General features: G+C 60.7%; 1 protein-coding gene across 3 annotated transcripts; it reads left to right on the top strand.

Moving 5' to 3' along the window:
• The first annotated feature begins 278 nt into the window (after positions 1 to 278).
• On the top strand, positions 279 to 17,916 carry IL2RB (interleukin 2 receptor subunit beta). 3 transcript variants are annotated; one of them, XM_008540235.2, is made up of 10 exons: positions 279 to 439; positions 3,545 to 3,665; positions 4,096 to 4,210; positions 4,999 to 5,077; positions 7,308 to 7,413; positions 8,791 to 8,939; positions 10,083 to 10,257; positions 10,842 to 10,965; positions 12,381 to 12,465; positions 15,318 to 17,916. In XM_008540235.2, the coding sequence occupies exons 2-10, from the start codon at positions 3,578 to 3,580 to the stop codon at positions 16,071 to 16,073; spliced, it is 1,677 nt and encodes a 558-aa protein (XP_008538457.1). In that variant the 5' UTR covers positions 279 to 439; positions 3,545 to 3,577; the 3' UTR covers positions 16,074 to 17,916. The 3 variants fall into 3 exon arrangements, with proteins under 3 accessions (XP_008538457.1, XP_070455245.1, XP_070455244.1); XM_070599144.1 differs by having other exon boundaries at positions 303 to 439; positions 4,021 to 4,210; positions 15,356 to 17,916; XM_070599143.1 differs by having other exon boundaries at positions 303 to 439; positions 4,021 to 4,210.

Here is a 17,916-nt window from a genome sequence, read left to right as displayed (position 1 = left end):
GAGGGGGCCTGTGCTAGAGGGGGTGGGCGTGGTGGGGGAGGGAAAGAAGGGGCTGCACCGCCTCGCGCTCCCTGGTGCAGCAAGGCTCTATCTGAGAGTGCGCGCGCACGCGCATGTGCACGCGCTGCCAAGGCGCCCACGGTGCCCCCCTCCACTCCCCCCACCCCGGGGAGGAGGGAGATCTTTATCTGGTCTCTGGGTGCTCAGGAGTTTCAGACTTTCTCACCAGCCAGACCTCCCCCGCCTCCCCACCCCAGGCCTTGCCCCCTCCATCCTCTGCACAGGAAGTGGGCTGGCCCTGGGGTTTAGTCTTTGCTGGCCCCATCAGCCGGCTGCTACCTGGGCCGCCAGTGCCGGGGCAGGGCCCTGGGGAGATGGCTGAGGTCCCAGCAGCCGACAGAACCAGAGAGAGCACGCCGCAGCCCCATGTCTCAGCCAGGTGATGCCCCGCCTTGCCCTCACCCTGCCCCTGCTCGTTCCCGGGTCCCCGGGCTTCCCTCCTGGCCCCTGCCACCAGCCAGGGACCTGGAAGTGAAGGTCCTGGGGACAACTTTCAGCTCTGACTCAGATCCCCCAGGAGCTTCTGCCTGAACTTCCATCTCCCAGCCCTCCCCCCAGCCTTCTCTGAGACCCCCAAGGAGGAGGCAGGCCCTGCTCTCAGGGCTTCTGGCTTGAGAAGAGGCTGGTACCGGGTCCTAGGCTGCCCTCCCTCCCAGCCCACCCCTAGGGAGGCTGGGGGCTGCTCTGGGATGAGGTGTTTCCCGGACCCTGTGCTGGGCCCCCCAACCAAGAGGCGGAGGGTAAGGAGGGGAGAGGACTGGGTGGGAGAAGGCCAGCTGAGCCTCAGATGGACTAGGTGCCCAGAGAGGGCACTGGGATGTGGGCCCACAGCGGGGAGGCACCCCCGTGTCAGGTGCTCCTAGGAGGCTTGTGGGCTGAGGAAGGAGACTTGGCTATGAAGTAGGGTGTGCTGGCAGTCTCTGGGAGCCTTGGGCCAGAGGCCAGACCCCTGGGTTCAGGTCCGGATTTGTCACTCACCTGCCTGTGTGACTGGGCAGGTCACTGTTGGAAGGGATGGGGCTCCATCCCTGGGGCTCCCTGGGGAGCATGCTCTCTCTCTTCTCCTGGGGGCCGAGGTCTCCCCCTGTTCACTGTGTCTGGAGCACTGTGGGAATGGGGACAGAGACATGCCCAAGGGTCCCCTTCGTTCTCCCGCGCCAGGATCCCACACCCAGCTGGAGAGATGCCCCCGGGTTAAACAGCCGGAGGAAGCCCTGTGTGTGCATACGGAGGGGTGGCCAGAGGTCGGGGGGTGGGGAGCGGGCCCATCCAGTTCAGAGGTCAGGTGGGATGCGTCTCTGGCTACTGAGCTCCTGCTTCATGTCCTCCCCATCCCCCACGTACCGCCGTGGACCCCCATGTCAGCCCTGGCGGGGGGCCTCAGACTGCACCGGACTGGGTTTAAACCCCAGCTCTGCCCCTCTAGCCTGGGCAGGAGGCTTACACGTGCCTCAGTCTCCTTATCTGAGAAAAGGAGTCATATTAGGACCTACTCATAGGGGCGCCGAGAGGATTAAATGAGGTCGCATCTGTGAAGTGCTAATGACAGTGCCGGACACAGAGGGAGACTGGGTATTAGTCACCACCAGCTTTACCATCAGCACCGTCACCATCAGCATCAACATCATCAGTGCCAGCATTATCTTCATCTTCTTCTTTTAACTTGAAATCAGGTGATCTGGGCTTGAGTCCAGCCCCTCAGGCAGCTCTGAGCTTCAGTCTTGGCATCTGTCACATGGGGATGGTGACGCCCACCTCCCAGGGTTGTGGTGGGGATCTGATGAGTCAGTGAGTACGAACGGTGTTGCAGTCGTGAGGGGCAGGGTGCATGGGTGTGCGTGAGAACCCAGGATGGAGGGTGCCTGGGACTCGGGTCCCACTGGCCCTCCCTAAGGCTGGGCTTCTTCCTTGCTCTGGGGCCTTAACCTCCCTGAGACTGTTTCCTCCTTTGCAGAAAGGTGCAGGCTCAGGCTAGGAGCCCCCCAGCCTCACCCCTGGGGCTCCCTCCTCGCCTTGGCCCATGCAGTCGCTCTCCTGGTCCACTGCTGCGCCCTCTCGGCCATGGGCGCTGGGGCTCATTTCAGACAGTGCTGCTTCACAGACAGGGGCTGTGGTTTGGCCCTGACTGTCCTGCGATCTGGCAGGCCTTTGCCCCCATCCGCCTCCTCTCACCCTGAGGCCCTGTGCCAGGTCTGGTCCTGGGCATGGGGTCACCTTGCTGGCTGGTGCCTGGCCCCAGACAACACCCTCCAGGGGATCGACAGTGCCCGTGCCCCGGAATCGAATAAGGGGCATGGTGGGGGGGCTTGCTGGGGGCCCCTTTGCTGGGCTCTGCACCCTTTGGGGTCCCAACCCTGTGCCCTGTGCTGTTGGGGGGTCCCAGCCCCGCCCCGAGGAGCTCACCCTCTTGTGGGCACAGTGGGCTGATCAAGGAGGAGCCCACGGGTACCTCTCTGGGCTCCCTCCCACACCCAGGCCATACGCCCGCCAGTTGGCCTGTGGCCTGCTGGGCCCTGACGCCCCAGGGCAGGGAGGCTGTGGGCCTTCCCTCTGGGACCAGTGCCTGGGGCAGGGTCTGCGCAGGGTGGACAACATGAGAGAACAGGGCTTGGGGTGGAGCCTGGGGATGGAATCTCTCTCTGCCTTTCCTGCACGTGTGACCTTAGGCAGGTTAATGACTGGATCCTGCCGGTCCTCATCTGAGTGAGGGGATAATACACACGTCCCACCCCCGAGCTGCGGGGCGTGTCAGCTGAGCCAGGGCATGTAAAGCACTTGGCACGGTGTGGCGCTTGGCATGGCGTGCGCGCTCACACGCACTGTGAGTACTGTCGTGGGGCCGTCAGCACCTGTTTATTGATGGTGTGAGTGGGCTCGGTGGGCGGGAAGATGCAGTCAGAGAAGCTACAGGAGGGAGGGCCCCTGCCTGGGCCCCGGGCAGTCTGCCCTGGCTCAGATTCCACATCTGCCTCTTGTCAGCTGTGTGACCTTGGGTAATTTGCTTCATCTCTCTCTGCTTCAGTTTCCTCATCTGAAAATGGGGATAATGAGTATCTGCAGTAGATGCTCTTATTGCTGTGTTTAGAGTTTAACACAGAGCCTGGCCTATGGGAACCTCTTGACCATTGGTTCGGTGTGGTTAAGGGGCGGTGGGGCAGAAGGGAGCTGGGCTCTCATTCTGGCTCCTCCATGCTGGCCTCCCTATGTGAACTTAAGCACATCTTTCGTCTTTCTTCTGGACCTGTTTCCCCAACTTTTGAACAAGAGTTCGGGCTCACTCAGAGAGCCCTTTTGGCTCTGACGACGCATGGGTCCGTGAATCTCTGAAGAAAGGAAATGAGTGTGTGGGGGGCAGAGGGACCAGCAGGTGCAAAGGCCCTGAGACTGGACTCTTGCATGGCGGACAGCAGACCAGCACACCCTGAGAGGAGAGGGACAGGGGTGGATGTTCACCTGCGCTCTCTCTCCCTTTGCGTCCCTCCAGGGCTCCCTTCTCCAGCTCCCACCCGTGGATGTGATGGCGGCTCCTGCTCTGTCCTGGTGTCTGTCCCTCCTTGTCCTCCTCCTGCCCCTGGCCATCCCTCAGGCATCCACAGTGGTGAACGGTGAGGACCCTGGCCTCTGGACAGCTGTGCTTTCCCTAGGGGAAGAGGCCAACACCCTTCTAGAACCCCTTTCTAGACCCCTTTCTGGACCTCTGCCTCTTGGCAGAAGATCCATCAGCAGGGGCAGGAGGCAGGGAGAGAGAGACATCCACCTTCCCCCTTGGCCCTCGGTCCTGCCCTCACTGCACCCATGTGCCTCTCCAAATCACAGGAGGACACTGGCTTGTGTCCCTGCCCTGCCCCGGCCTGCCTATGGGCCCTCACGGGCTCTGGGGCTCAGTTTGTCCTCTCTGAAATGGGTCCGCCCGCCCCTTCTCTGCCCACCATAATTGTTGCCCACCTCCCCATCTGGTAGGCGAGGGTGCCAGGAGCAGGGGTGAGGGCTGGGGGCGCCCTGCAGCCAGCCACTCATGCCCCGTCCCACCGGCAGACACCTCCAAACTCACATGCTTCTACAACTCGAAAGCCAACATCTCCTGCGTCTGGAGCCGGGATGATGGCCTGCAGGCCGCGTCCTGCCACGTCCACGCCAAGTCGGATAAACGGTGAGCACGGGGTTGGCGGGCGGTGCTGCAGGGTCTCAGGACGGTGGGGTCTTGTCCCTGGCTTTTAGACCCTTGGAGTCCTGACTCTCCGACTCCAAGAACCCTGCCCTTGGAGAATCTCGGAGCAATAGGACCCCCAGATCTTGGAATCGCATGGGTCTGGAACAATTTGGGAGTCAGATATTCAGACTCCTGGAAGCAGGGTGGGAGTGGGGTTCGGACGTCCAGATGGCAGGGGAGGGGCTGGAGACAAGCTGGGCAAGGTGGTTTGGGACCATTGGGCTGCACACCTGCTAGGCAGAGGCTGGACTCGACTTTAGAGGCCAGAGGGGAAGAGAGAGGACTCCCCAAGCTTTTCGAGGAAGCTGGGATTTTGAGAGACTCCTAGGGCAGCTGTGGTGACACGGGACTGGGGCATGGTCGGGATGCCTGGGGGCTGGGAAGGAGTCAGTGAAGGGGTTGCCATGATCCAGGCATCCTCGTGGCAGCAGCGTAGGTAGCACTGGCTTTTGGCCCTGGTCCCGGGGGGTGGTGATTCCATGGGGCCCCGAAGGCCCCATCAGGCCCCATGGGAAGACTCCGGGGGAGGGCTGCAGGTCCTGACCCGGTCTGTTTCTAGAAGATTACTCTGACAAGGAGGCAGGAAAAGGTGAGGGGACACAGAGCAGGTGGGCAGGTGGAGACCAGCCTTGCTGCGTGGGGGACCATCCCGAAGGCCAGCTCTACGGCGGCGGGGGCGGGGGGGGGGTCCCTCCTTTTCTTCTAAGGAGGTTCGTTTGTCTCGAAAGGACGTGGGAAAAATCCTGTGAGCTGCTCCCAGTGAGGTCGGCAACCTGGGCCTGTAACCTGATCCTCGGAGCCCCCAAGGTGAGGAGCCAAAGCCGAAGGGAGATGCCTGGGGGAGGGTGGGTGCAGAGGGGTGTCCCTCCACAGGAAGAGCTGGGCCCAGCAAGCCCAGTGGCCCTGGGCCCGGGGAGGCAGAGGACGGAGGGCAGTGTCCAGAGGCCAGCGCTCAGCCTGACCTGGGGGGCGAGGGCTCCATGGGTGTGAGGCTGGGCCGTTTGGCCTCTGCTCCGGCGCCATCCCCCATGCTTTGTGGGTCCTGTGACACTTCTGTCCTCCTCATCCAGCAGGGAGGGTTCCCAGTAATAATAACATCCTGCCATCTGACCCTTCCCGAGTCAGGGCAGTGCAGGGCAGTGTGGGCTTAAGAGTGTGGGTTCTGCTGGACGGTCTACACCAGCTGGGTGACACTGTGCAACTGCTGAGTCCCAGGTTCCTCTTCTATAATATGGGAATAACAATGGCCCTACCTCGTAGGGTTGTTCTGAGGCTTAAAGCACTCAGAGCGCCATCCAGGACAGAGCGTGCCCTTGACCCTATCGTCAGTGGATCCTTACGACTCTGCCTGTGGGCACCACACTGTCCCCTTCTTACCAAGGTGGAAAGGGAGGCTCAGAGAGGCGTGGTCCCTGCCCAGGGTCACACAACCAGAGTGTGGCAGAGCTGGGATTGAACCTGGGTCCGTCAACCCCCAGCGCAGCCTTTCACCGTTGCCCTAGGCTGCCTCTCGAAGGGCACATGGCCATGTCTGTGTGGGTATGCCTCACATTATTGTCCATCAAACCCTGCCTGGCAGTGGTGGGCACCAGGGATGCCCAGATCACATTTTCCAACCATCATCAGGTTATACGTGTTCTTGAAAGGCAGGAAAATGTGGAGACAGACTCATACAGTGTAGCTGACCAAGGCATGGCCTCCGTAACCAGACTGTGTGTCTATCCCCATGAGCTCTGATCCTGGCCCCACCATTTCCTAGCTGTGTGACCTTAGGCAAGTCCCTAAGCCTCTCTGTGCTTCAGTCTTCTCAACTGTAGGGTGAGAATAGTCATAGTGCCTGTCTCATAGGGTGTGGAGAGCATTAAATGAGATAGTATATGTCAAATGCCTGGCGGAGTGCCCAGCACAGAGTAAGTGCACAACAGAAGATGTTAGTGGCATCTTTACAACCACAACAATAAGAGTAATAATAATAATGATAATACTATTATTATCTGGGAAAATCTGGCCCCTATAGCAACTGGAAGAAGGCTGGGGCAGGGTCCTTGGGGTGGAGAGGGAGGAGTGGTTCCCAGCTTCGGGAACTCTGATGGTCAGGTTCAAGGTTTGCTCAGAGCCTGCCCTGTGGCAGGTCAGAGGGTCTGCGCCCGGGGGTCCTGGACCCCAGAACACCAGCCTGGGCCCCGGAGCACAGATCCTAACAGGGCCTCCACCAGATCTTCCTCCCGCAGCGCTGCAGGGCTGCCCCTGCACAGGGTGGAGGCTGCCACAAGCTGCTCGCTCGCAGCCTGCGGTCAGGTGCGACTGGCCAGGCGCGGTCTCTGTGGGGCCGTGGGTGCAACAGCCCAGGCTCGACTCCGGCCTCCCCTGCTGACCAGAGGCGTGACTGTGGGCAAGTGCCTGAATGAGCCCAGACCTCGGTTTCTTGCCTGCAGGATGGGGACAGCCCGCTGTGCAATCAGCAGAGTGGTGGCTAAGGCCCCTAAGTGCTGCCCGCCCACAGAAGGTGCTCCACACTTGGACGTTTTCTTCCAGAAAAGTCAGGGCGTGGAGGTGGGGAGAGATGGCGAGGAGAGTCTTTCACACTCAAAGCTGTTACACGGGGACAGTTCCAGACCTGAGCCTTGTGGGGGCTCACCCTGTTTGCACACCTCTGGTGACAGGGAGCTCCCTCCCTCCCAAGGCCGCTCACTTCACTTTAGATCAGGGGTTGGCAAACTGCTATGCCTCACGGGCCAAACCCAGCCTGCTGTCTGTTAGGTAAATAAAGTTTTAGTGGCGTGCAGCCACGCCCATTCTCTCTGTGCTGTCTAGGGCTGTCTTCACAGACCAGATGGCCCGCAAAGCCAAAATCTTTGCTCTCTGATCCTTTACAAAAGTTTGCCGACCCCGCCTGAGATGGTGGGGCATGTGAAGGGGCCCATCTTTGTTGCAGGCTGGGTCTCCCCTCCCGTCCCCCCCGTCCTCATCCCGCCGGCCTCCCGCTCCCCCAACCCCAGCTGCTGGCAGTTGTGACCCGGCCCTCCTTCCCCTGCAGGCTCAGAAGCTGACCTCCGCGGACACCGTCACCCTGAGCGTGAGGTGCTATGAGGGGGAGAATAGGAGCACGGTGCTGACCCAGGACTTTAAGCCCTTCGAGAACCGTGAGTGCCGACTCCAGGGGGCCCCTCCCTTCTTGGCGTCCCCTCTGGGGTCCTCCCTGCTCCAGTCTCTCTCCACACCCACATCTGACCTCTCACTGCCCACAGCCTGCAGGGTGAGGTCCTGGTTCCACACCCTGCCATTCAAGGCCCCTCAGCATTGGCCCTTGGCACTCCTCTCCTGTGGCCTATATTCATGCCATAACCAAAGCTGGCCCTCCAAACTCAACTTGCCCACCATACCTCTGAGCCCTTGCACATGCTGGTCTCACCACCTGGAAGGCTCTTCCCATCTAGAAAATTCCCTACTCACCCTTCAAGGCTCAGTGAAGAGTCACCTCCTCCAGGAGGCCTTCCCAGACTCTCCCAAACCTTTGAGCCTCCTTTCAGGGTGTTTATTTCTTGAGTCCCCACTGCTTGATTATGGGACTGTCTCCCTCACTGGGCTGTGAGCTCCCTGAGGGCAGAATCTCTGTCATCCCTATGTCTCTACTCTGAGTCCCCAGCACCAGGCCTGATCTGGGCAGTGCTCTGGGAAGGTTTGTTGAATGACTGAGTGCCCAGTCCAACCCCATCCCTTGCCCACTTCCTCCTAGACCTTCCAGGCCACCTCTAGGGAAGAGCTGGGGTGGAGGGTGAGATCCAGGCAGGGTTCTGGACGCAGCGCTGCCTTAACCAACTGTGATCAGACTGGCAGATCATTTCACATGGCTGCGCCTCAGTTTCCCCATCTGTACAGAGGGGGTAATCAGTTACCTGCTGCTCATGGTTGCTGGAAGGAGTCTGTGATCCAAGACACAGAAACTGCTTCCCGCGTGCTTGGCAAACACTCGCTTATCATGGTGTGTGTAGCTCTATGAGCCTCAGAATGATAAAAACTGAGATCAGTTTAACTTGAGAATCACAGAACAAGATTAATGGGATTAAGTGAAATGAAGTTAAACGAATGAGAAGATGCCTGCAAAACTCAGACGGATTCTGAGTGCAGAGAAAGGCGGCCTTGCTCCCTTCCTTCCCCAGATAGTTAATCAAGCGTCTGGACGTGCCAGATGACGTCCCAGGCCCCAGGGAGGCATCGGAGAGCAAAGTCCCCACCTTCAGCAGGCGCCCAGGCCGGTGGGGGCACAGAAAATGAATAAAGGACCAAAAATAGATATTTAATATGTCAGGTGTGATAGGTGCTGGGAAGAAACATAAGACAGGTGAGGGGATGGAGGGTGGTGGCCGGAGAAGGCTTCTTGGAACAGGTGATATTCCCACACCAGGAGGGAAGGACGACAGGTACGGAGGTGGAGGAGGGAGCATGCCTCGCTTTCTCCTCTCAGCCTCATGACGTGGCGTCCCCCAAGCTTGCTCTCCCGTGCTCTCTCCTGCCTCCAGTTCGCCTGATGGCCCCCGACTCCTTCCACGTTGTCCACGTGGAGACCCACAGATGCAACATAAGCTGGAGCGTCTCTCAGTGTTCCCACTACATTGAGAAATACCTGGAGTTCGAGGCCCGGATGAGGTCCCCGGGCCACAGCTGGGAGGTGAGTCCATGGGCCAGGCCTGACCTGCCCTGACTCCTCCTTCCTGTCCTGATCGCCCCATCCGCCCTTCATCTCAGCAAAGCCAGCAGCCCCCATTGGTCCACTGTACTGCCTGCTCCTGCCTCCCCCTCCTTCCACGTGCCCCCTGACAATCAGGTGGTGGCAGCTGCCAGGCTGGCACCAGGTGAGGTTTACACAGCCAAGAGGTAGGCGGCTGCCCTCTCTGTGAGATTTCAGAGGCCTGGGGAAGCCATCTTTCCACTCTTCAAATCCAGCATGGTCCAGGTCCACAGGGGTCTGTCACCTACTCGTTCACTTCCCCAGTCATTTATTCGCTCACTCGCTCACTCAGCAAACATTTACTGAGTACCTACTATGTGCTGCATACCGGAGAGCGAGTGGAAGGTGAGACTGACAAGCTTCCTGCTCCCGGGGCACTCACATGGCAGGCGTGGGGCAGACCGTCAGCACAGGAACAGGAGACCATGGCTATTAAGTGCTATCAAGACAATTAATGGGATGAGCATTTGAGAGGGACTGGCACAGGCTACTCCAGACTCAAGTGACCAGAGAAGACTGCTCTGAGATCTGAGCGTCAAGAAGCAGCTGGCCCTGCAAAGGTCTGGGGAGGGTTTTCCAGCAGTTGGTGCAAAGGCAAGATGCTGTTTGTGCATCTGGGGAACCGGAAAAAAGCAACAAGAGGGATCCAGAGTGGGGAGAGGTCTGTGGGAAAATCCCTCTTTCGGGTGGTGTGGTGCACAGACTGTGGCAGAGCCGCGTGGACGCAGAGACCACCTGCAGGCCTTCGAGGCTGTGGCCCTCAGACCTGGAGGGGGACGAGGGGAGAGGAGGGGACGGGTCCATAGCAGGATCGGAGGTGGAACCAGCTCCTGGAGGGGGAGCCAGCTGATCGGCTGATAGCTTTGGATGTGCGCGATGAGTGGGAAGAGGGGTTTAGGATGACTCTGGGCTTGGGGGCCCCAGCAACTGAGTGGTCAGTTTCATAGGATGGGGGGCAGAGGAAGGGGTGGCTGGAGGGGAGAAAGGAAGGTGCTGCCTTGCTCAGCCTCCGCCCAGCCCTGCCATGGGAGGTGAGGCGGGTGGTGGGGCCCCTCTGCTCTGACAGCCCTGTTTCTGCCCCAGGAGGCCGCCCTGCTGACCCTCCATCAGAACCAGCAGTGGATCTGCCTGGAGACACTGGCTCCAGACACCCCGTATGAGCTTCAGGTGCGAGTGAGGCCCCAGCTGGACAATCTCGAGGCTTGGAGCCCCTGGAGCCCCTGGAGCCAGCCCCTGGCCTTCAGGACCAGGCCTGCAGGTACTGTGGGCAGCAGGGGCGGGGACGGATCTGGGGCAGGGCGGTGTGGCTGGGGTGCGGCTCTGGGGGGGCTGCGGGGGAGGCCCGGGGATGGGGGTACGGTGTTCAGCCCATTCACAGTCACCGGCCACTTGATGTGTCACTTGATGTGGCCCTGCAGGGTGGGCCTAATTGTGCCCATTTCACAGATGGAAACAGGGCTCAGTGAGGGGCTGGCCTTGCCTATGGCCTTGTGAGTTAGTGGGGAGACCAGAAAGGCTCTTTTCACTTGCTCCACCCTGAAACCTCAAACTCCTGGTTTCTGCCACGGTCTGGGGCAGGGTGCTTTCACCTCTTGGCCTCAGTTTCCTCATCTGTGGAATGGGTACCATGATACTGAGGCAGGGCTGCTGTGATGAAGGCATGCGATGCCCCTTGTCAGCCTGGCCCATAGCGTGTCTGCTGGACAAGCAGGGACCCTGTGAAGGGTCAGAGGGCAGCCTGTCCCTCAGCGCCAGGTCGGGGGCCGCGGATGCTGGAGTGATGGGGTCAGTGGGGGCACCTGTCTGACCCCTCTCCCTGCTTCTCCTCTCGCCCCTGGGCAGCCCCCGAGAAGGAGACCCTGCCCGTTTCTTGGTGGGGCCACACCCTCGTGGGCCTCACTGGCGGCAGCTTAGGCTTCATCTTCTTGGTCTACCTGCTGGTCAACTGCCGGTACATCGGGCTGTGGTAAGAGCGCTCCCCTCCCGTCCGTCACATTCTTGTCTGATCCACGCACACCCCTGGGCGGGTCTGGTTCCCGGCTGAGCCCCCCGCTCTGGCACACCCGTGCTCCTCTGCCCTCCCGTGAGCCTCCCCGCCTCACACCCGGCCTGTCCCTGTGACCCACCCCCAAAGACGGAACCCATGGAACCAGCCTGAGGGGAGGGGTGAGGGAGAGCCCATGGGGGCCCTGTCCCCAGCATTACTCTCAGGACTCGAGTGCGTGTGTGCACGCGTGCGTGCGTGTGTCCACGTGCCAGCCGTCTGTGTGTGTCGGTCCTCTCGGTTCTGTTTAGGTCTGGGCGATCATTCATTCACCCCTTTCTTTACTGAGTCCCGGCACAGAGCCGGGGGGACCCCGAGTGCTGGGAGCACGGGCCAGCCCCGTGCCTGGGTCCCCTCCTCGGGGAGCTCGCAGTCCAGTGGGGGAAGGCAGATACTATTTGTCATATGTGTATCTAACGACACGCTGTCATTGGGATAGTGAAGGAAGCAAATGGATGGATGGGAAGCAGACAATGTGGAGTGGGATCCTGTCTGAGGGGTGGCTGGGGGCGGCTTCCCTGAGAAAGACATGATTCTGTTGAAATCTGAAGGAGGAGTGAACCAGGTGGAGTGGAGGGGATGGGGAGCACATCCCAGGCAGAGAAAACAGCCTGTGCAAAGGCCCTGGGTGGGAAGAAAGGAGGAGCATCCCAGGAACTGAGAATGCAGGGAGGCGGGTGTGGCTAGAGACCAGGAGGCAGCAGGGGAGAGGGCTGACCTGAGCCTGGACATGTGGGTGGCAGCCAAGCTTTATGGGGCCCTGAGGCTGTGGTGTACATCCTGAGGTGGATGCACACAGATACTGGGGCACTCAGCTTGGCCAACAGAACATGGGCTAGAATTCAGTCCCCACTCACCACCTGTCCCCAAACTCGGTGCCCTTGGGCAGTGCTCAACCTGAACCACTATCCATGGCAGCCCTGACTGGGAGGCCCACAATCTGGCCTCTCTCCTACCTCCCTCCTCCTGGTTCACTCTGCTCCAGCCATCTTCATCCGTGACCCCTCTAGCTCATGAGGTCTCCCACTCTCATATCCTTCTCTTGCACAGCACCTGCTCTTTGTCTCTGCAGAATGAATGGTCACGTTGCACACTTGGTTCGAGTCTGACTCCTCATTACAATGTCAGCTCCTTGAGTGCAGGGACCTTCTCCATCAGCCATTCTTGTGTCCCCAGCACAGTACCTTCCCTTAGTCGGCATTCAATTAGTGTTGACCGAACAAATGAACATCTGTGGGGTGGCTCCGCGCCCTGCCGTCAGAGCTAGGGGGCTGCCGGCAGGACCCCTGGGCCCCTTCCCTGCTCACCTCCTTCCCTCCCTGCCTCCCCCTGTCCAGGCTGAAGAAGGTCCTGAAGTGCCACATCCCAGACCCCTCGGAGTTCTTTTCGCAGCTGAGCTCAGAGCACGGAGGAGACTTCCAGGTAGGAGCCTGGGGGTGGAGGACGGCAGCGGGCAGCTGGCGGGGGCTGGCTGGAGGGTGGGCGTGGTGCATGTGGCTGGGGAGCTGGTGCAGGAGTAGCAGCTTTCGCGCTGTGTGGGAGGAAACAAAACGGGAAGTGAGCAGCCTGGGGTTGCGGGGGGGCCCCTTTCCCCAGCTCTGGCACCAGCGATCTCTGTCTGAGCCAGACTGTCTGGCTTCTAATCCCGGCTCCACCGCTTTCTGGCTGTGTGACCTTGGGCAAGTCATGGAACCTCTCTGTGCTCAGTTTCCTCCCCTGTAAACCGGGGAGGAGAATAGTGTTACTACGGGTATGGCCCCGGCACACAGTGAGTGCTCAGGGGGCCCTGGCTAGAATTCCTGTCACCAGGCTGTTGACAGAGTAGGACTTGCCAGGCACATGTTCTCCCCGCCAGCACCTGCATGGACCTGCTCTGCAAAAACCCGTGGGCAGGCTCCAGATCTTGTCCCAGATGCTGCCGAGTCCTCTAGTCACTTCTGGTCACAAAATCCAGATTCAATTAAAAGTACGGGCCCGTATGGTAGTAACACCCCGAGCTTCACTTCAAGTTTGGTGGTCTCCCTTCCCCCAGCCACACCCGCTTCAGGAAGGAAGCTTCGAGGGGGAGAGGGGCGTGGTGGGCTGCCACTACCTCCCCACCCCTAGCCCAGGCTGCCAAGACCTGCGGGGTGAGGTGGGGGCCGGAGGGAGGTCAGGAGGAGCGCTGAGGGGCTGGAAAGCCATCCTGGACCAGAGCTGTCATGAGCTGGCTTTGGAGTTCTTTCTCAGGGCTGATCAGAGCCCCTTCTGGAATTCTCTGGAAAAGTCCCAAGACTGGGGATATCTTACCTACAGTACTCTTGATGTAGGGGAGTGTATCGCCTTAAAATTCCTCCTTGAGCCGTAAAGGTAGTGAGCTCCCCACCAACAGAGGTATTCAAGCAGGCCTTGGCGGACTGTGTGTCAGAAGGGATTCCTGTGTTGGAGCTGGTTGGAGGCTGGACTGGATGCATCCTCAGTCCTCTCCCAGCTTGAAGTCCTTCTGATTCCATGGCCTAGGACATTCTGAAGTGGGAGTGGGGTCCTTCATGGAGAGCTGCAAACCACTCCATCCTCCCATGAGGTCATCCCTGGGTCTGGATGCCTGGCTCAGGCCCAGTGTGTGGCGGGGGGTATCCCGAGAAGGCTTTGGGGACGCACAATGTGGCTGGGGGCTGGGGGTGGCCAAGAGGGACCCAGCCCTCTCCTCTGCATCTGGCTGAGGCCTGGTCCTCCCTCTGTCTACCCCAGGGCCCCCAGCTCCAAGGCCACAAGGCCCACTGCCCCATCCAGGGGACCTGGGAGTGTGTGTGTGAGTGTGCGAGTGTGTGTGAACGGGGACGAGCTTCTCATTGTGCCCCCCTCCCACCCCACTTTGGGGCATGTGGACGGAGGCCCAGCCCAGGAAGTGGCTGACCACACACCCCTCTGAGCGGGGCCCAGTGAGGCCCTGGCACAGCAGCGCTGGCCACAGGCCTGGCCTCTCCTTCTGCTGCCACCCGCCTGGAACCCCTGACCCGCACCCCCTCTCTCCCGGGCTGCTGCCCTGCTCTGCCATTCCCGGTTTGCCCCGGGGCCATCTCTCTCTCTCTTTTGGCCTTTTCTCCTGCAACACAAACTCCTGGTTTGGGGGAGGGGGTAGGTTTTGTTGAGTGGTGTGCATGTGCGTGCGTGTGCGTGTGCGTGCGTGTGCGTGTGTGTAACAGCCGCTCAGCCCTGGGAACTCACTCTGGGGAGAGAGAACCGGCATGTTTCCCGCTGGTCCACTAGTTCAGCAGAAATAGATCGGCTGGAGCGCAGGGGGAGCCGAGCGCGGTGCTGAGGCTCCCGGGACAGAGGGCTGTTGGGATCCTCCAAGGCACCCACCTGAGGCCCCCATCACAGCATCCCAGAGTCTGCCGGCCCCCACACTCTGCTGTGTCGTCCGCATTTTACCTGTTGCCAGGTGGTTCCACCTTCGTTTTCTTACTTGACATCTGCCTACTGGCCCACAGGGAGGAGGTCAGGAGAGACGTGGCTAGCTGTTTTGGAATTGAGGCTCAGAGAGGTGCAGTGACCTGCCCACGGCCACACAGCTCACGAATGCCAGGGCCAGGGCTGGACCCTGGTCTCCCCGCTCCTTACCGGGGCTCTCTGGACACCCCAGAAACTGCGAAGTGCTCTGCTGGGCACTTTCCTCTCTCTGTGGAGGGAGCGTGCGGGAGGGGGGTGCTGCAAGGTGCTGGGAGGGAGAGGTAAATGGGGGACCATCAGCTCCCTACCCGAGATGTCTCCACGGCAGTGTGAGTGGGGAGCCTGGGTCCCTGCTCTGCTGCCAGCTGGCTGTGTGATCGACATCAGGGTGCACCCCCTCTCTGGGCCTCTGTGCTCTGAGGGACCTTTCTGCTTCCGTGTTGGTTGGCTGATTCACGCACTCCCCCTAGTCCCCACCACACTCTGAGGATTCCGCCCTTTGCTGTGTCCCTGGTACCGAGAGCAGTGCCAGGCTCACCGTAGGTGCTCAGTAAAGACACTCATTGAACCCACACATCCCCTGGGCACCTCCTGTGAGCCAGCAAGGCCTGTGCTGGGGCTGTGAGGCAGGCATACCCCCTGGGCTGACCCAGAGGGTTCTCCAAGCCAGGGGGCTAGTTGGTGTGGAGGTATAGTCAGGGAGGGCTTCCCGGAGGGGGCAGCCCTGCGTGGATGGCTGAAGGCGGAGGAGGAGCTAGGAGTTGTTGCAGGGAGTCTGGAGGAGGGGGTGGGAGGGCAGAGCAAGCATCCCGCTCACCCTCCCCGGCTCTTTCTCCCCACAGAAGTGGCTCTCCTCGCCTTTCCCCTCATCCTCCTTTAGCTCCAGCGGCCCAGCGCCCGAGATCTCCCCGCTGGAGGTGCTGGACAAGGACGCCAAGGCCACTCAGCTGCTCCTGCTGCAGCAGGACAAGGCGCCCTCGCCCCCGCGCGAGACCAGCGGCCACTCGCTGACCAGCTGCTTCACCAACCAGGGCTACTTCTTTTTCCACCTCCCGGATGCACTGGAGATCGAGGCCTGCCAGGTGTACTTCACCTACGACCCCTACGCAGAGGAGCTCGACGAGGGTGGGCCCGGGGCACCCGAAGGGTCTCCCCTCCCAGCCCTGCTGCCTCTGCCGGGGGAGGACGACGCCTACTGCACCTTCCCCCCCGGGGAGGATGTGCTGCTCTTCTCCCCTGGTCTCCTGGGGGGCCCAAGCCCCCCGAACCCCGCCTCAGGGGGCACCAGGGCCAGTGAGGAGAAGCTGCCCCGCTCCCCGCAGGAGGAGGTGGCTGGAGACTGGGCCCCGAAGCCCCTGGGGCGTCCCCCAGCAGGAGCCCCTGGCCTGGCAGATCGCCAGCCTCCCCCGGGGCAGCCGCTGGGAGAAGCAGGAGAGGAGGTCCCTGCCCCCCGCCCCGTGCAGGGGGCCGGCTTCCCCTGGGCCAGCCCTCCCGGGCACGGCCAGGTCAGGGCCCCCGCCTCCTGCCTGACCCTGAACACGGACGCCTACCTCTCCCTCCAAGAGCTCCAGAATCAGGACCCAGCTCACTCGGTGTAGACAGACGGCCAGCGGTGGGAGGCAGGTGGCTGCCCACTGTGGCACCAGGCCTAGTGGAGGACCCTGTGTCCTTGGGGCTTGTCCACTGCTGAGACACTCAGTGTCCGGCTGCCCCTGACATCTCCACCCAGAAGGCCCCGCCCAGCCCTGCACACTCTGCCCTTTACTTCCAACCTTGATTGCCGCTCCCTGGTCCTACTGCCCCTGCCCGGCACTGTGGGGGAGGGGCGTTGGACTCCCCTGCCCCCTCGGCAGTCATGGAGCACCCGGGTTTGCCGCCGAAGCGTCCCTCCTCTCCAGCCCTGCAGCTACTCTTCAGGGAGAGTTCTCGTGGCTCTCCAGGGGTCATCGCCCAGCTGCCTCACTGGGCTTCCTGCCCCAGGCTCCCCGCCTCCCTCTCACCCCCCACAGGGCAGGCAGAGGGCTCTTTCCAAACCACGGATATGGTTATGCTGCCCCTTGTTCTAAACCAGCACCACACCTTGGCCTGGCCCTTGCCCCTCCAGCATCATGTTGGGACATTCCCTTGGGGAATCCTCCCAACGGTCCTACTGAGCCACTTGGAGCTCCCTCAAGCCCCCGGAGCCTTGCACATACTGTTCCCTGTGCCTGGGGGCCCTCTCCTCCCTCATCTAGGTGACAGTGTCACCTTCGTGTCCTTCATGTGTCAGTTCTGCTTCCACTGGAGGGGAACATTGCCTCCTTTCATGTGCTCCAACTTCAAGATTCAGAGCTGGAGGGGCAAGCTCTCAGGGTCACAGAAGGGCTGGACAAAGCGGCCCTGTCCCCTCACCCCTGGGCTCTCTCAGGACCTCGGATGCTTGGCTACTGCATCCTTAACGCTGTGGCCCAAGTATGGACTCAAATCCCCCAGCAGAGTGGACGCTGGCTGGATCTTTCCATAGTGGCTTCACAGACCCATAGGGCATGCTGCTGCAAAGTACACACCTCCTGATGCTGCCACAGGGAGCGCACTCCTGGATCCCCGCCCCTCTGCAACCCTCTCCACCTCTCACTGGAGAGGTTTCTTCCGAACACCAGCTCCAGAAGAGCAGCTCCATTCACTGAACTTGACACAGTGCCCTCGGCACCCACCTATTCCCTGGATGAATTAATGAACTATCTGGCACCACCCGGCCTGGGCTCCCTTGTGCCCAAATGCTTTCACACAGGGAGCACCATCCACCTGGCAGGAGCACCCCTGGGGGCTTGATCCTTGTGAGGTTAAGACTCAGAGAGGCAGAGCCCCATGCCCACTGTGTTCCAGCATGCTGCTCCAGAAAGAGGCTTGTCCCCTCCCATGGCAGCCCTCCCCTCCCATACAGCTGGCCCCTTCCTTCTCAGTGCTCCCCACCACCCCTCCACTTCCTTTCCTTGTATCCCTGGCACTGATCACACTTGTGATGTCTGTCACAACCTTCTTCCTTGACTAAGTCTCCGGAAGACAGGGACACCATCCCACCTAACTCTGAGCCCTGAGAGCACCTGGCTGCACTTATAGGCCCTGCTTGCTGCTGATTGGGTGCCTGAGGCAAGCAGCCTATGAGGTGGCATAAAACAGAAGCTCTGTCCAATCAGGGAGGCCGGGCCTGAGCTGGCCAATCAGATTTCTCTCAGTCTTGGGCCTTTGAACTCAGGGAGGGAGGGAGGTCCCTGGGAGCAGTTGCACATGGAGTAGGCACCGGGAAAGGCTAGAGAGGAGCAGAGCCATGTAAGCAGAGGGCTCAGGACTCCCCAGACAGAGTCCTGCTCCCAAGGGGGCTACTGGCCCTTCGCTCAGCATTCCTGTTTCCCTTATATCCAAAATAAACTTTCCTGAGCTTGTCTGAGTCTTGAATCGTTA

Source organism: Equus przewalskii, chromosome 29 (genome assembly GCF_037783145.1).
Source record: "Equus przewalskii isolate Varuska chromosome 29, EquPr2, whole genome shotgun sequence".
In the NCBI taxonomy this organism is placed as follows: domain Eukaryota; kingdom Metazoa; phylum Chordata; class Mammalia; order Perissodactyla; family Equidae; genus Equus; species Equus przewalskii.
Note: the sequence above shows the minus strand (reverse complement) of the source record. Positions and strands in the feature narration are given on the sequence as shown.